Raw genomic sequence first — 14,102 nt, forward strand, 5'->3', positions numbered from 1 at the left:
TCTTCATGTAATTGTCCTTCATATCATCATATTAGAACTATTTTTATTATTTGAAACTTAATACAAGAAGATTCCAACTTGTTATTAATACATATTCAATATTAGGTCATTTCTCCTAAAGCTGATTCTGCTGCCTCCAATCCTACCCTAACTTTCTAGTCTCAATAATTCCACTTCTGTTTACAGGTTCCCACAGGCTTTTTTTTTTTTAATTGTTGAAGGCTTTTATACCATCTCCAAATTTTCCACAACTCTTTTGAGACTAAACATAATGTGGATACAGCACATTGAGACTCATTGCCTCACAAATTCCACCCGAGGTTCTTGTTAAAATGCAGAATCTGATTCAGTAGGCTTAGGATAAGGCCAGAGATCCTGTTTTTCTAACAAGCTTTTATATGACAGTGCTGCTGGTCTTGGGCACATAGCAAGGTGCTGTAAGGTTTCATCAAGGAAAACAGCAATCTCTGTCCCACTCTTTCCCACTCTAAACCCACTTTTCAGAGGTGATCATTTTTTGAGTTGAAGTATTATACTAACATCATACTAGCATTTTTTGAGAGAAAGAGAAAGAGAGAGAGAGAATCTCAAGCAGGCTCCATGCCTGGCACCGAACCCAATGCAGGGCTTAATCTCACGACAGTGAGATCATGACCTGAGGAAAATCAAGAGTTGGACTCTTAACTGACTGAACTACCCAGATGCCCCTACCATTTCTTGATTTTTTTTAAATTATATATCTAACTCCTGAATTCTTTCTATAAAAGGTTAAACTATGGCTCTTTTATAGCAGATCTCCATACATGTAAATTTCCCCCCACCTTCACAGTATCATTATATAATATATTTTGGCTTAGTCAATATATTCAATGTTTACATTACTATGAGTATATAAAAATTATTAACAGCTGACCATATATCATAGTATAATTGTATTTCCATTCTTGTATTACTTTTAACTTTCCCTGGATTTATTAGTTGCCTCAATTTTTTTTATTTCATCACTTTATTTTATGTACCTGTCACTAATATAGCCCAAAACCCTTCTTCAAAACTTGAAAACTTTTTTGCAATATGGCCAAACAACTCAATCTGAGTTTTTGTTTTTTTCTTTTTTCTTGGCAACATCCCTCTGGGGATCCTCCATCACTTGCTCTAATTTGGGCTGATTGCCCTACGATTCTGTGCACAATTATTTTTTTTATTTTTTGGGTTTTTTTAATTCCTTTCACCATCATCCTAGGAAGTGCATTTTCTACTTTACTAGATATTGAGAAATTATTCTGTAAAGTGATGTTACCAACTCCCATCAGCAGTGTATGAGTGTTATCATTGAGTTATGCTTTTGATCTTTTTTCTATTCCATTTTCTCTATTAGTTTTCTGGAATTTCTGTTAGCTTGTTATTGGAGTTTGTGTATTAATTCTTTACTATCTTTTCTATCCTATTTTTTTTTAATTTCTTCATTTTTTTGTTTTACTTTCTGGGACATTTCTTTCACGTTGTTTCCAGTCCTTCTGCTGACTTGTCTATTTCTCTTATTATATTTTTAATTATTAATTATTATTTTCTGAATGTTCCTTTTGATAGAATCTTAGTCTTGTTTCACTGATGTAATATATTTGTTACATCTTTAAGGATATTAATAAAGAGCTTTAAACATCTTGGGCTTTTTAGTGAATACACACACACACACAAAAAGAGAGAGAGAAATACAATGAACCTTCCATTTATACATCACTCAGCTTCAACAATGATTAACATTTGCCTGTCTTATTTCATCTGTTTTCCCCCTATACACACACTTTTTTTTCTGGAGTACTTAAATTCCAGATAGGATAACATCTTACTCATTGATATTTTGGTAGACAGAACTTCCGGATAAGAGGTTTTTAAAAACCTTAACCACAGTACACTTAACACAAAAAAACAAAAAAATAGCAATTTCTTAAAATCTTTCCTTAATAAAACTCCATTATTCAAATTTCTCCATTTTCTCAAAAAGATCTTTTTACAGTTGGTTTGTGCAAATCAGTATCCAACTGATGTCCACCCATTATGATTGGTTGATTTGCCCCATTCTTATGCCATTTATTTGTTAAGCTAATGTATAAAACTGACCCTGATACATTTTTTGTAAACTCTTCATTTGCTTTTTTGCAGTATCTCTTTTTTCTGAGTTCTTTCTTGTTGATTTTTGTATCAATATTCATGTAACAGGTTTTGTCATGTTTGGTGATTGTCAAATGTTTGCTATTTAGGAGAAAGGCACTAAAAGTCTGGAAGCTCTATGTGCATGTTGGGAATTGTAGACTTAAGGGTGATTATTAGGACCTGAATGTCTTATTGGGGGCCCCCAAAGGCAATGTCTGTAAGTTGTCTCCTTGATCTTGTCCACTTCCCAGATGTCTTTCCTGGAGATGTCAAAGAAAGGGGCACAGACTTCTTCATAGACTTTTACAGGATCTTCCTCTTTTCTGCATTGTATCTTATCCCTTCCCTCAGTTTGGCCTTGGATCTGAAATGCAGATAGCCTCTAGTTCCTCTGATTCATCCACTCTAGAGAGTAAACCTTCTGTCCCATTCCAGGGACAGGGAGGGGTGGGGACCTCATTACATGGGTTCAAAATTACTCCCCTGTTCAGCCCTCTTCACTCTCTGGCCTCAGGGCCTCAATGCTTCCAACCCCTTGTTCTTTTTTTTTTTTAATTTTTTTTTCAACGTTTTATTATTTATTTTTGGGACAGAGAGAGACAGAGCATGAATGGGGGAGGGGCAGAGAGAGAGGGAGACACAGAATCGGAAACAGGCTCCAGGCTCTGAGCCATCAGCCCAGAGCCCGACGCGGGGCTCGAACTCACGGACCGCGAGATCATGACCTGGCTGAAGTCGGACACTTAACCGACTGCGCCACCCAGGCGCCCCAACCAACCCCTTGTTCTGAGAGACACTGCCCCTCATTGCCACCCTCACTCCATACTCCCCCACCTCTCATTGGGCATCTAGATTATAGTTTTACTTTACTAAAAAGTTAACAAAACTTATTGCAGTTTCTGGAGGGAGCAGAGGAAAATACATGTTTTCCACCTGCCATGTTTAACCAGAAGGAAATCTTGCTTTCTTTTTAAATAAATTAATTATGATACTCACTTGTTTCTGTTATATCTACACACATATGCCTCGCTTTTATTAATAGTTTGTAAGTTGAAAGGACTAATTTTTAAAAGTTAAAAATAAATAATTATTTGTCTGCACTTAAACTGACAAAAATATGCTGGAATTTTGAGTCAGAAGTTAAATTGTTATGGAGACTTAAAATCATTCTGTTTGTGGAAATGAAGATTTCTCACTCTGTATAATACTCTAAATAACTTCTTCAAATAATAAAAGGGAATATTCCATAATAGGGAATGTTTAGGACATTCAAGAATGTATTAATTTGTATAGAAGCAGGCCTACTAATAGATAGCAGGAATACATTTGTAAGATAACAACTTACTTCTTTCTTCCTTAGGGCTGTCACATGGTGACTGAAGAGCTTCATTCTATAACCTTTGAAACACAGATCTGCCTCTATGGCCTGACCATAGATTTAGAGGTAGGTATCAATTAACTCTGCTAATAATATTTTCAGTAATTTGTTGTCATTTGTAGATGAAAGCTGAGTCTTTTCTAGGTTTTAGTACATTCTCTATTTTGTTGTTGTTGTTGTTTTTCTTTGGAAAATCATTATGTCAGTTACTAATTAGTCAAATTCTACTGTTTGAATGTATACTATTCTGGTTAAATATAAATGATAAAATCTCATGGGCATTATCAATTCGATACAGATTGAATTTCTTACCCATATTGCATGTTTGCTGGTTCGTTTTCTGGACTATTCTGAGTCATGAATACTCAGTGGAAAGCCTTAAACTATGTCACATAGTGATGTATTTTCACAATTTTAACCTTTACATAAAATCCCTCAGAAGGAAGGTTTTTCTAGCGTAATGAGTAAAGACAAATGATAGGAACTTTAACAGTGCATTGTTTTGATTCTCTTGTAACAGTCACCGTTGTGCTCAAAAAAGGAATAAAGAAATTCTGAAGATTAAATTGAACATGACTGACTCTGAGCTGCTTGAAGGCAGGACATCATGACTTTGTCACTCCTTACCAGTGACTCACTCAATGTCTAGCACATAGTAGCTGTTCGACATTTGTCGAATAAATGAATGAACCAGTGCATGAATGAACAAACACGGTTTTACACACCCCAGATACGATCTTATTTGTGGGATGTATTGTTTTAAAGTCCTGCCTTTCTTTTGTTGTCTTGATGAATGTAAATTTGTAAAATGTTTCCATAAATGCCTTCCTCATCTCTTTTCCCTAAACTTCTATTTCTGTGACCTCTTAAGCTGGGTATTTTACTGTCTACAAAGATCTAACCTGTTATGGGGAAGGGACTAATGTAGGCTGATTGGTTCCACACACTATCTGTGAAAGCCTGTTTATTCCATGAGGTTGAAAACTCTGTACCAGTACTACTAGGGTGAGTTCCACAGCAGACCAGGCAGCTATGTTTCTCCAGAATTGCTCACCTCTCCATCTTCTGCAGTTAAAAAGCCCCATATTTAGTACTGACATTAATTAGACTGTCAGATCATAACTTGAATATATTGACCATTTCAGAGATAAATTTAAAATTAAATTCTTTAAAGTAACTTATTAAGAGGACAGTTGCAAAATCAATACAACCTCTAATTAGCTGCATTTTAGTCTATATATATGAGAAAATATAAATATTTGTATGATGTCAAGGGAAGATATTGGAGAACCTAACTGACCAAGCAGTCTGAAAGAATTCCTGTTTCTATGGCTCCATTCATCCCTGTACTTTGACTCATACATGCTCAGAAAGTGCCCGTACCTTCACAAGTCATTTTAGTATCCAAGGCAGTGTAGACACCAGGATTAAAGGAGTGGAGCTGCCTTGAGATAGCCCTTCAGGGGACAGAGTCAATTATAAAATCAGTGCAAGGTGCAACTACCTATAATAACAGTGCTTTTTTTTTTTTTTTTTTTAAACCAGACCAGCTCATTACCTGTGGTGATGATTTCCAATGTCAGTCAGTTACCTAATGCTTGGGCATCCATCATTTGGTACAATGTGTCAACCAATGATTCCCAGGTAGAGTCTCTATTCCTATTTCTCCTCCTTTAATTATATTTGATTTGTTTTATTGTCAATAAAACCCATATGCATCAAAAGATATATATATAGATAGATAGATATATAGACATGAATTTTGAATATGTATCCATATATCTATATATATGAAATTTGGCATGACTTTTTGGGTTATTTTATTCCAGAACTCCAACATATTTAGTTGTATGAATCCTCTCTCATGTTATATTTAAAGCAATATATTCTGATGGGCTTGGACGCTGGGAGGGTTCCAACTAGCAAAACTGACAGACAGGTATTTGTTCTTCTGAGGGTCTGGTCACCTTCCAACTATGTGCATCACAGAGACTTTTAAGCCCATCCTGTGGCTCTGTTAATTGGGCTTGGGGAGACTTCTTGGTCTAGAATTTAGTATCTGACTGCTGTGTTTACCTCCTTACTTTTGGCCACACCTCCAAAGAGACTTTTCTACAAAGGTAGAAAATTGGCTTCCAAATAAGTGACTAGAACATTAACCAATCTTGCCTAACCTACCCTCGGATTATAAATATTTTCAGGTTGATTATAGATTTAATCCATTCTAGGCTCAAATTGGGTTTTAATGCCACCTGGTGGTTATTTGAGAAATAGATCAAAAAGTGGCCCTAAGTTACAAAGCAAGCCCAAAACAGATGCTCTTCTTATAAGACAAACAGCGAAGGGAGTGGCAAAAAAGATGAGTCAGCCCTTCCCTTTGCTCCATCTTACAAAACCTCAGTGTTGTTGTCCTGGAAACCACCAAGGGCTAGATAAAATAGGTCAAATGTAAATAACATTTCTTCCTAATTCAAAGCAAATATTCACTCTTAAGGGAAAATTTTTTTTTACCTTGGGTTCTAGCAATAAGAACAGACATAATGAGTTGGCTCTAAGTGTTCTTTCTCTTTTTTAAAAGTGGGCCTAATAAGGAAACAACATGGAAAATGACTCAGCCTTATTCTTTCTCATCCTCCGGTGCCCTGGCATCTGAAACAGATTAACTGTAGAGAGGAAACAGATAAACTGTAGAGAGGAAGGCTGCACAGGGTACATGGTACCTCGCTTCCTCTCAGGATAATAGTGAGAACAGGACTCATTAGAGAAGCCACCCGGTCTTTAAAGCCAAGAAGAGCCTACACCCCTGGAAATAAATGCCATTTCCCACTGTGAGCTACACATATTCAGAGCTTTTCATTCAACTCCAGGATGTAGGAGGGAAGATGGGTCACTTCTTTGTCCTTGGCACAGTACTGTTGCACTAAGATTTCCTCGGCATCCTTCTTCTGTAAGAAAGCCACCAAAGTTGTCATACTGACCATCCCAGATTCTACTCTGCTCCTGGATGAGGAATCTGGAGATGCAGATCATATATAGCTCCTAAAACTTGGATGCACAGCCTACTTACAGAGTTCAGCATAACAATGAACTCTGGTTCTCTTCTTTATTCTAATATGCTTCAAAACCCAAGCTCCTATACCTTGATTATATTCTATGCTTTTTGGTCATTCATCCAGACACAATTTTCTGGTTCAGGGGAAACTGTCTTTCCAGAAACTCTCTCTCTCCATTCCTCCCCTTCCTATCTCCCACTCTTTGTTGGGGTTGGGTGCTGTGTCTTCTTTCAGTCCTATTTTCTGAAATCTCTTGGATTGATTCTTCTTCTTGCTGCCCAGCTTAGTTCCCGCTCACCAAAGGCCTTCTCCCTGCACTGCACTAGGTTAGTTAATTCTTGCCCTGCTACTCTCCTTAGGACATCTTTTTTGGCTTTCATACCTTCTGCTTCCCAGTACTCTGAGATAAAGTCTTCTCTCTCATTAATGTTGACCCAGTTCCTGGTACAAGCAATCTTGTTTGCAGTTAATCACACAGAAGATGCTGCTGTCCAGATCAAAAGAAAAGACTACTTTATTATCCATAAAATAGGACTCAGGTGAATTATGAACTCATATTGTAGGGTCACCTTCTTTAGCCTGAGACTTAACCATTTTTGTGCTGTGGAATGCTTTGTTTGTTCAAGGTGTAACTTGTACCAACCCGTGATAAACTAATAACTTGATATAGGTTTTGTTTAAGATTATTAGTTCAGAAAAGAGTATTTGTCCGATGATCTGTTGGACAATGTTAAGTACTTATATGAGTTAATTGATAGCCCATAGTCTATGGAAATTTAAAAGATGCCCAATTATTCTTTCAAGGATAGATGGAGCCATATATGTTATTGGACTCAAAGATTAAGGAACTCTTTAGGAAAAGACAAAATCAGTTCAATCAAAAAGCACAACAGAAGTGCACCTGGGTGGCTCTGTCGGTTAAGCCCCTGACTCTTGATGTCAGTTCAATTCCTGATCCCAGGGTCGTGGGATTGAGTCCTGCATCTGGCTCTGTGCTGAGCATGGAGCCTGCTTAGGATTCTCTCTCTCTTTCTCTCTCTCTCTGCCCCTCTCCCCCATTAATGCTCTCTCTCTCTAAAAATAAAATAAATACTTTAAAAAAAAGCAGTTCAAAAGATACCCCAACTTTAAAAAACTAAAGAAGTAAAAATGAAAGGCACAAGAGAGATGAGACAATATTCTGTATTAACTTAGATTGGCATAAAGAGTTTAAAACAGGAACTTTATATATTGAATTATAGTGTGCTCAATGTAATTAATGAATATAATCATCATTAAAAACTCTATTTCAGAACTTGGTTTTTTTTAATAATCCTCCATCTGCCACTTTGAGTCAACTCCTGGAAGTGATGAGCTGGCAGTTTTCATCATACGTAGGTCGTGGCCTTAACTCAGATCAACTCAATATGTTGGCAGAGAAGCTTACAGGTGAGAGCTGGTAGATGTAGAAGACTTGGCCTCTGTTTTGGGTACTCAAGTATTTTAGAGAACAAGGTGATATTACTACAACCGATAATAATAATGATAGTCATAATTTATTGACTGTCTACCATATTGTGAGGCACAGAGCTAAATGTTATGTTTTCTTTCTTCAGAAAGGGTATCTCATTGTTTTCTACATTTTATAGATGAGGGTACTTAGTTTCAGACATTAAGTGACTTGCCATGGCTGCGTGGCTAGTACACAGCAGAGCCAAGACACGGGCCAGGTCTGTCCAGGTCCAAAGCCCCTTCCTTTCCATTCCACTCTCCAGTCTCCAGGGTGTTTCTGTGCCATTTCCACTGAGTGTGATGTGAAGCCTTGATGGTGCCTTGATCCTTCATGTCAATATCACAATGGTCATTAACAACTGGGCAATAGCTGATTCCAGGACCAGGGAATTTACTAGAAATTCAAAACCACCCATGCAATACTTAATCCTCCATATCAAGAAAATTTCAGTTTTGACTAGTATTTTTTAAACTTGCAAAATAGTCATTGGTACTTCATATAGTGACTATAGTGTAAGATTTTTCTAAAAGAATTTCAAAAGATATCTACATTTTGACAAGTCTGGGTGAACACATTTAGCATTGGATTTGTATGCATTTCTAGTTAAAGTAGGGCCAAAGATGGATTTGAGCAACAGCAGTGAAATCGTGTGTAATTTGGCAAGTGATGCTGGGTTGCCACTTGTACCTACTATGTGATCAATAGGTATTTAAATAAATCAGACCTATTGAAAAAAAATAATAAATAAATAAATAAATAAATCAGACCTTTGGGGAATATTGAAAAATTTAGTTAATGTAAATATGCTTTTTGAACTTTAGTTTATAAATTCAATAGTAGGCATTCAGTAAATATTTGTTGATTGAATAAAGTTTTTAAATATATAGTACAGATAGTGGCCATACCCTTTCAGATTATTATCAAATTATCCTTGTGGGTTATAATTTCCTTAAAAATGTAGATAGAAACTTGTGTATCCTTTCATTTCCCTGGATCAGAGTAGTCAAAGGCTCCTTATTGCCTAATGGATCTCTAGTTCATTCTTTTCATGGCAATAATCAGGACTCCTGGTAATCTGGCTATATCTAACTTACATAAATTTATGTTTATTTACCAACATTAGGCAGCTCTTACTGTCTGCTACCTAAGCTATGTTCATGTCCACTATGCCTCATCCTGCATTATTCTTACTACTGGAGTGGTTTATTCATCCTCCTGTGATAACTTATATCCTATTCATTCACTGGGGACCTGGTCCTAAAAACTCACCCTCTTCCTAAAACTATCTTAGCTCCTCCACTAAAAAGGATTTTTCTTAGATGATAAATTTTGTATCTTACATCTTTACTGTTCCTAGTATTAAGCACACTGTAAACCCATAGCAGGTGCTTAAGAAATTCTTGAAAGGGGATGGGCAAAATCTAAATCGAGCACCATATTGAAGAGTTTAATTGTTCAATAAAAATCTCATTCTTTTCTTTCATTTTAGTCCAGTCTAGCTACAATGATGGTCATCTCACCTGGGCCAAGTTCTGCAAGGTACAAACGGGAACAAGAATATCATTTAGATCATTTTTTAGTAGTGCTTCTTTTTAAGCCTCCATAGTATAATTGGGGTTTTAAGGGTTTCCTGGATGCAGTTATTTTTTTAACTCTATTGTCTGACTTAGAGGAAATATTTCATTGAAAAATGAAACTTGAATTATTATGTCAATTACTATTGAAATAGTATTTGAAATAATATTCGATTATTACTATTGAAATAATCATTGTCCTAACATGTTTTTTTATTCCACTAGGAACACTTACCTGGTAAATCATTTACCTTCTGGACATGGCTTGAAGCAATATTAGATCTAATTAAGAAACACATTCTTCCTCTTTGGATCGATGGGTGAGTTACAGGTCCTATTTTCCATAAGAGTTCATTAGGTTCTTATTTTTATGCTGTTGTTTTTTTTCCCCTTCTTTTTCTTTTCTTTTTAAACATGTTTAGTGTCGGGGGGGTGGTGGGAATGGTTCGGTTTCCTACATTCTTCACAGAGTACTGATATCTAATCTTAGAAGACTATTTCATTGACTTTTATTACACTCAGTACAAATCTGTTCTTTGTGGATGAAATAAATGCAAGTGTAATAAATCATAGTGTTTGATCAGATAAAACTATGCATTGTTCTATTTTTAGGTATGTCATGGGCTTTGTTAGCAAAGAGAAGGAACGACTCTTGCTAAAGGATAAAATGCCTGGAACCTTTTTGTTAAGATTCAGTGAAAGCCACCTTGGAGGAATAACTTTCACCTGGGTAGACCATTCTGAAAATGGTACATGCTTACTCTTGTTTATTCATGTGAAGTTAGTATTGACTTTGACTATTGGTGTTTCAGTTTTCAGAAGTGTGTAGTGCGTGTTCTGTTTTTCATGTGTTCGGTGAGCTTGAATATTAGTTGTTACAGTAGTCCCAGAAGAGAGAACCGTGAATTTTTCACAGCCTATGTGGGTGTCCTCTATCACATGGCCATATGTACCATCCACACTGCAGAAAAGGGCTAGCATTGTTTTATAGCCAGTGACATAAAGATAACGTGGGTAGGAAGAATGCCCGCAAAGAATGCCCTGCAGAAGCCTGAATATTCCTCCCCTCATCCACCCTTTTATTTTAAGTTTATTTATTTATTTTGAAAGAGAGAGAGGGAGAATGGGGGAGGGGCGAAAGAGAAGCAGCATGTGAGAATCCCAAGCAGGTTTCACACTGTCAGCATAGAGCATGACGTGGGACTTGATCTCACGAACCATGAGATCATGACCTGGGCCCAAACCAAGAGCTGGATGCTTAACCAACTGAGCCACCCAGAGGCCCCTCACCCTTTCTGTTTTTCCAGGAGAAGTGAGATTCCACTCTGTAGAACCCTACAATAAAGGCCGGTTGTCTGCTCTGCCATTTGCTGACATCCTTCGAGACTACAAGGTTATTATGGCTGAAAACATTCCTGAAAACCCTCTGAAGTTCCTTTATCCTGACATTCCCAAAGACAAAGCCTTCGGTAAACACTACAGCTCCCAGCCGTGCGAAGGTTAGTTTCTTTCGGTTTGCTTGTTTTGTCCAGATTTTGGAAAATGACCTCATACTGGAGTAAAGTAAACAAAGTTCCTCTTTTTATGTTTACTTTGATCATCATAAGACCTAGGGGGTACATGGAGGTCAAAGCCTTAGAAATGAAGTAGTGTGTCAGTTTCGAGGAGGGATGGCTGGGGCTGTCCAACGCCAGCAGAGTAGTTAGTAATCAATAGTTGTGACAGGACTTAACCATGGCATGGTGGCCTCTTACAGCCACTTGTAGAGTTTGAGTTTTCTCCTTCCTAAAATAGAAGTGGTGCTGACTTCACCTCTATGACTTTGGGAGAAGAAAAATAATGAGGAAGTAATGATTAGAAAGCTGTCACAAGTTAGGCGAGTTTGTTTTCTGCAAAAGAAGCCTGGGGTTTACAAGCTTTATATTTTTTACCTACTATCATCACACAACTCAGATTGTATGGTTATTTGGCAGGGAAGGGACAAAGGGCTCTGTGCTTCATTCCCCACTACTGCTGGCCTACCAATAACAAGTCTTGACATGCCTGCCTTTCCTGGTTGCAAAGGGGCTTAAATAACACCTGATCAAAATAAGTAATTGGTAAATATTTGTTAAATACATGACAGGACATAAATAAAATTAGCCATGTAACTGTAATGTAAGTTCACCATTCTGTGTCTCTAATAAAAGCGTATATGATCCATTACAATGTTCATGGATAGCCACTAAATCTACGAGCACCATCTTGTGAAATATCCTGCAGTCGTTAACTCCCAGATGGTGACTTGCTGCTGCCCTAGAGTTACCTTAAATCCCTCCAGCACACAAATAAATCAGTCTTTACAATCAAACTTAAACATAACATAGAAGATAGAAGATAGGTAATATAGCTCACTCTCAATTTTTCCCATGCATTTTGGAGACAGTAATATGCAAAGTCAGATTAGGCCTGTCAAGAGATTTGTTTTTCTCTTCTGGCACATTTCAGGTTCTCTAAAATACTGTTTCATCTATTCAGCTAAAAATTTTTGTGAATCGCTAAGCAATCATATTATCTCTCTTCTTTTTAACATTACTTATATTTTTCTAGACTCTTTAATAATTTTATCAATAATATTGGTAACATTTTATCCTGCCTTTCTTTTCTAGTCTCAAGACCAACAGAAAGGGGGGACAAAGGTTATGTTCCATCTGTATTTATCCCCATTTCAACAATGTAAGTAACCTTAGCCACATGTAAAATATCTATTATTGAATTTATTTTTTAAAAACTAAGGCTCTCTACAGGAAATTGAAGGATAGAGCAGAGTACATATACCTGACAATAAAGCATTTCAATGCTCAATGTCCCATTTTCTTTAATACATAAAGCGACTCTTCAGAATGCTCCATAGTCTACCATAACTGGAATTATAAAGTTGCCCTTCTATATGCTGTATATTCCATAATAGGCTGAGTGCTCTCATTTCAAACAATGAATTAGGCATCTCCATGTCACAAATAGATGAAGCCCTAGAAATGAGTTCCATTTAATCCTTTTCAATATGTACTTTGTTATCTCTTTAAGCCGAAGTGATTCAACTGAGCCACATTCTCCAACAGATCTTCTTCCCATGTCTCCAAGTGTATATGCAGTGCTGAGAGAAAATCTGAGTCCCACAACAATTGAAACTGCAGTATGTTCCCTTTCTTTTCCATTGCTGGTCAGGGGCACTCCTAATGAAGCAAATGTGGTACCTGTTACTCAAAAGGGCTCAAGTTCTGCCTGAGAAGTGAGAAAACACATTTGTTGGAACAATTCCATGTGCATAACACTGGGTGTGTCTGTATGTTGCTGTGGGTCACTGACATTATGGGCATTGAAAGCAGACACCTTCCCTCACTTGAACTGCTTTATGTTCTTTCCATCAAAAGCCACTAAAGGGTGAAGTATTCCTGTGCCTCACTCATGTTCTCTTTGTCTCTACTTTCACCATTGGCCACTGGTCAATATTTATTTTAGTTCACGCATCACAAATTCCAATTCTTCTTGCTTAATTGTCACTTACATTAGTCTTCAAGTAGTATATGAATTACAATCAATAGCAGCATAATAATACCCTCCTGAGAAGTGAGTCACAATCTTAAATGCGAAATGTGATTTAGGATGCATTTTATCTATTATTGTTCCTCAATACCATCAGGTGATTCAAACCCCCAATTTACATACGGATGAACATACTAGAATAATAGAATCTTGGAGAGACCCTGAGCCCCAAGAGATTTCTATCTGGTGTTGGGAGAAAAATTTTTACTTTACCCATCAAGATTCATTTGGCTAATCTAAGAATTAAATTGACATGAAACAGATGAATAGGAGAAAGCCAAATAATTACTAACTAAATGAAGTACTAAGAGGGAGGCCATTAGAATTTGAGGCTCACAGTCAGACACTTGAGGCTTATATGCCATTCTGAGCCAAGGAAAAGGGGCTAGGAGTATGGGACTTCAAAGGAATGAAGACAATTCACAGGAAGATGAAAAAGAGTAAACATTTCATAAGTAAATGTTTGCTGGACCGTACGGAAACGATGGGACACAGAGCAGAATTTTAACAAAGTGTTCATTCCTCCCTGTCTACCATAACTAGTTCATATTATACTGTAGTTATCTATGGTGATAGCTCCCTTCCTGGAGCAGGTCCTCTATCTAAATGCTTTTAGACAGGCGGAAAGTCAAAGTTTCTTCCTGAGCCTTTTGTTTCTTAAAAACAATCATCCTAGGGGCACCTGGGTGGCTCAGTCGGTTGAGCGTCTGACTTCAGCTCAGGTCATGATCTCATAGCTCTGTGAGTTCGAACCCCGCATCGGGCTCTGTGCTGACAGCTCGGAGCCTGGAGCCTGCTTCGGATTCTGTGTCTCCCTCTCTCTCTGCCCCTAACCCACTAGCATTCTTTCTCTGTCTCTCTCAAAA

At 37.3% G+C, this 14,102-nt stretch overlaps 1 protein-coding gene across 6 annotated transcripts in view; it reads left to right on the forward strand.

Annotated features, from left to right (window-relative positions):
* Positions 1 to 14,102, forward strand: part of STAT4 (signal transducer and activator of transcription 4) — a 91,405-nt gene that overhangs the window by 76,606 nt on the left and 697 nt on the right. For 2 of the 6 annotated variants that reach the window (XM_047084150.1, XM_047084152.1), the window contains 9 exons: positions 3,515 to 3,598; positions 5,078 to 5,176; positions 7,878 to 8,013; positions 9,567 to 9,616; positions 9,877 to 9,971; positions 10,264 to 10,400; positions 10,959 to 11,150; positions 12,300 to 12,366; positions 12,718 to 12,826. In XM_047084150.1, coding sequence (XP_046940106.1) covers positions 3,515 to 3,598; positions 5,078 to 5,176; positions 7,878 to 8,013; positions 9,567 to 9,616; positions 9,877 to 9,971; positions 10,264 to 10,400; positions 10,959 to 11,150; positions 12,300 to 12,366; positions 12,718 to 12,826 — 969 coding nt within the window. Of the gene's footprint in view, positions 1 to 3,514; positions 3,599 to 5,077; positions 5,177 to 7,877; positions 8,014 to 9,566; positions 9,617 to 9,876; positions 9,972 to 10,263; positions 10,401 to 10,958; positions 11,151 to 12,299; positions 12,367 to 12,717; positions 13,956 to 14,102 lie in introns of those variants that run through there. The other 4 variants (XM_047084147.1, XM_047084149.1, XM_047084151.1 and 1 more) reach the window with 3 other exon arrangements.

This window comes from Lynx rufus, unplaced genomic scaffold, assembly GCF_022079265.1.
Source record: "Lynx rufus isolate CCGP_SWC_20201006 ecotype Redwood Valley unplaced genomic scaffold, mLynRuf1.p SCAF_2, whole genome shotgun sequence".
NCBI lineage: Eukaryota > Metazoa > Chordata > Mammalia > Carnivora > Felidae > Lynx > Lynx rufus.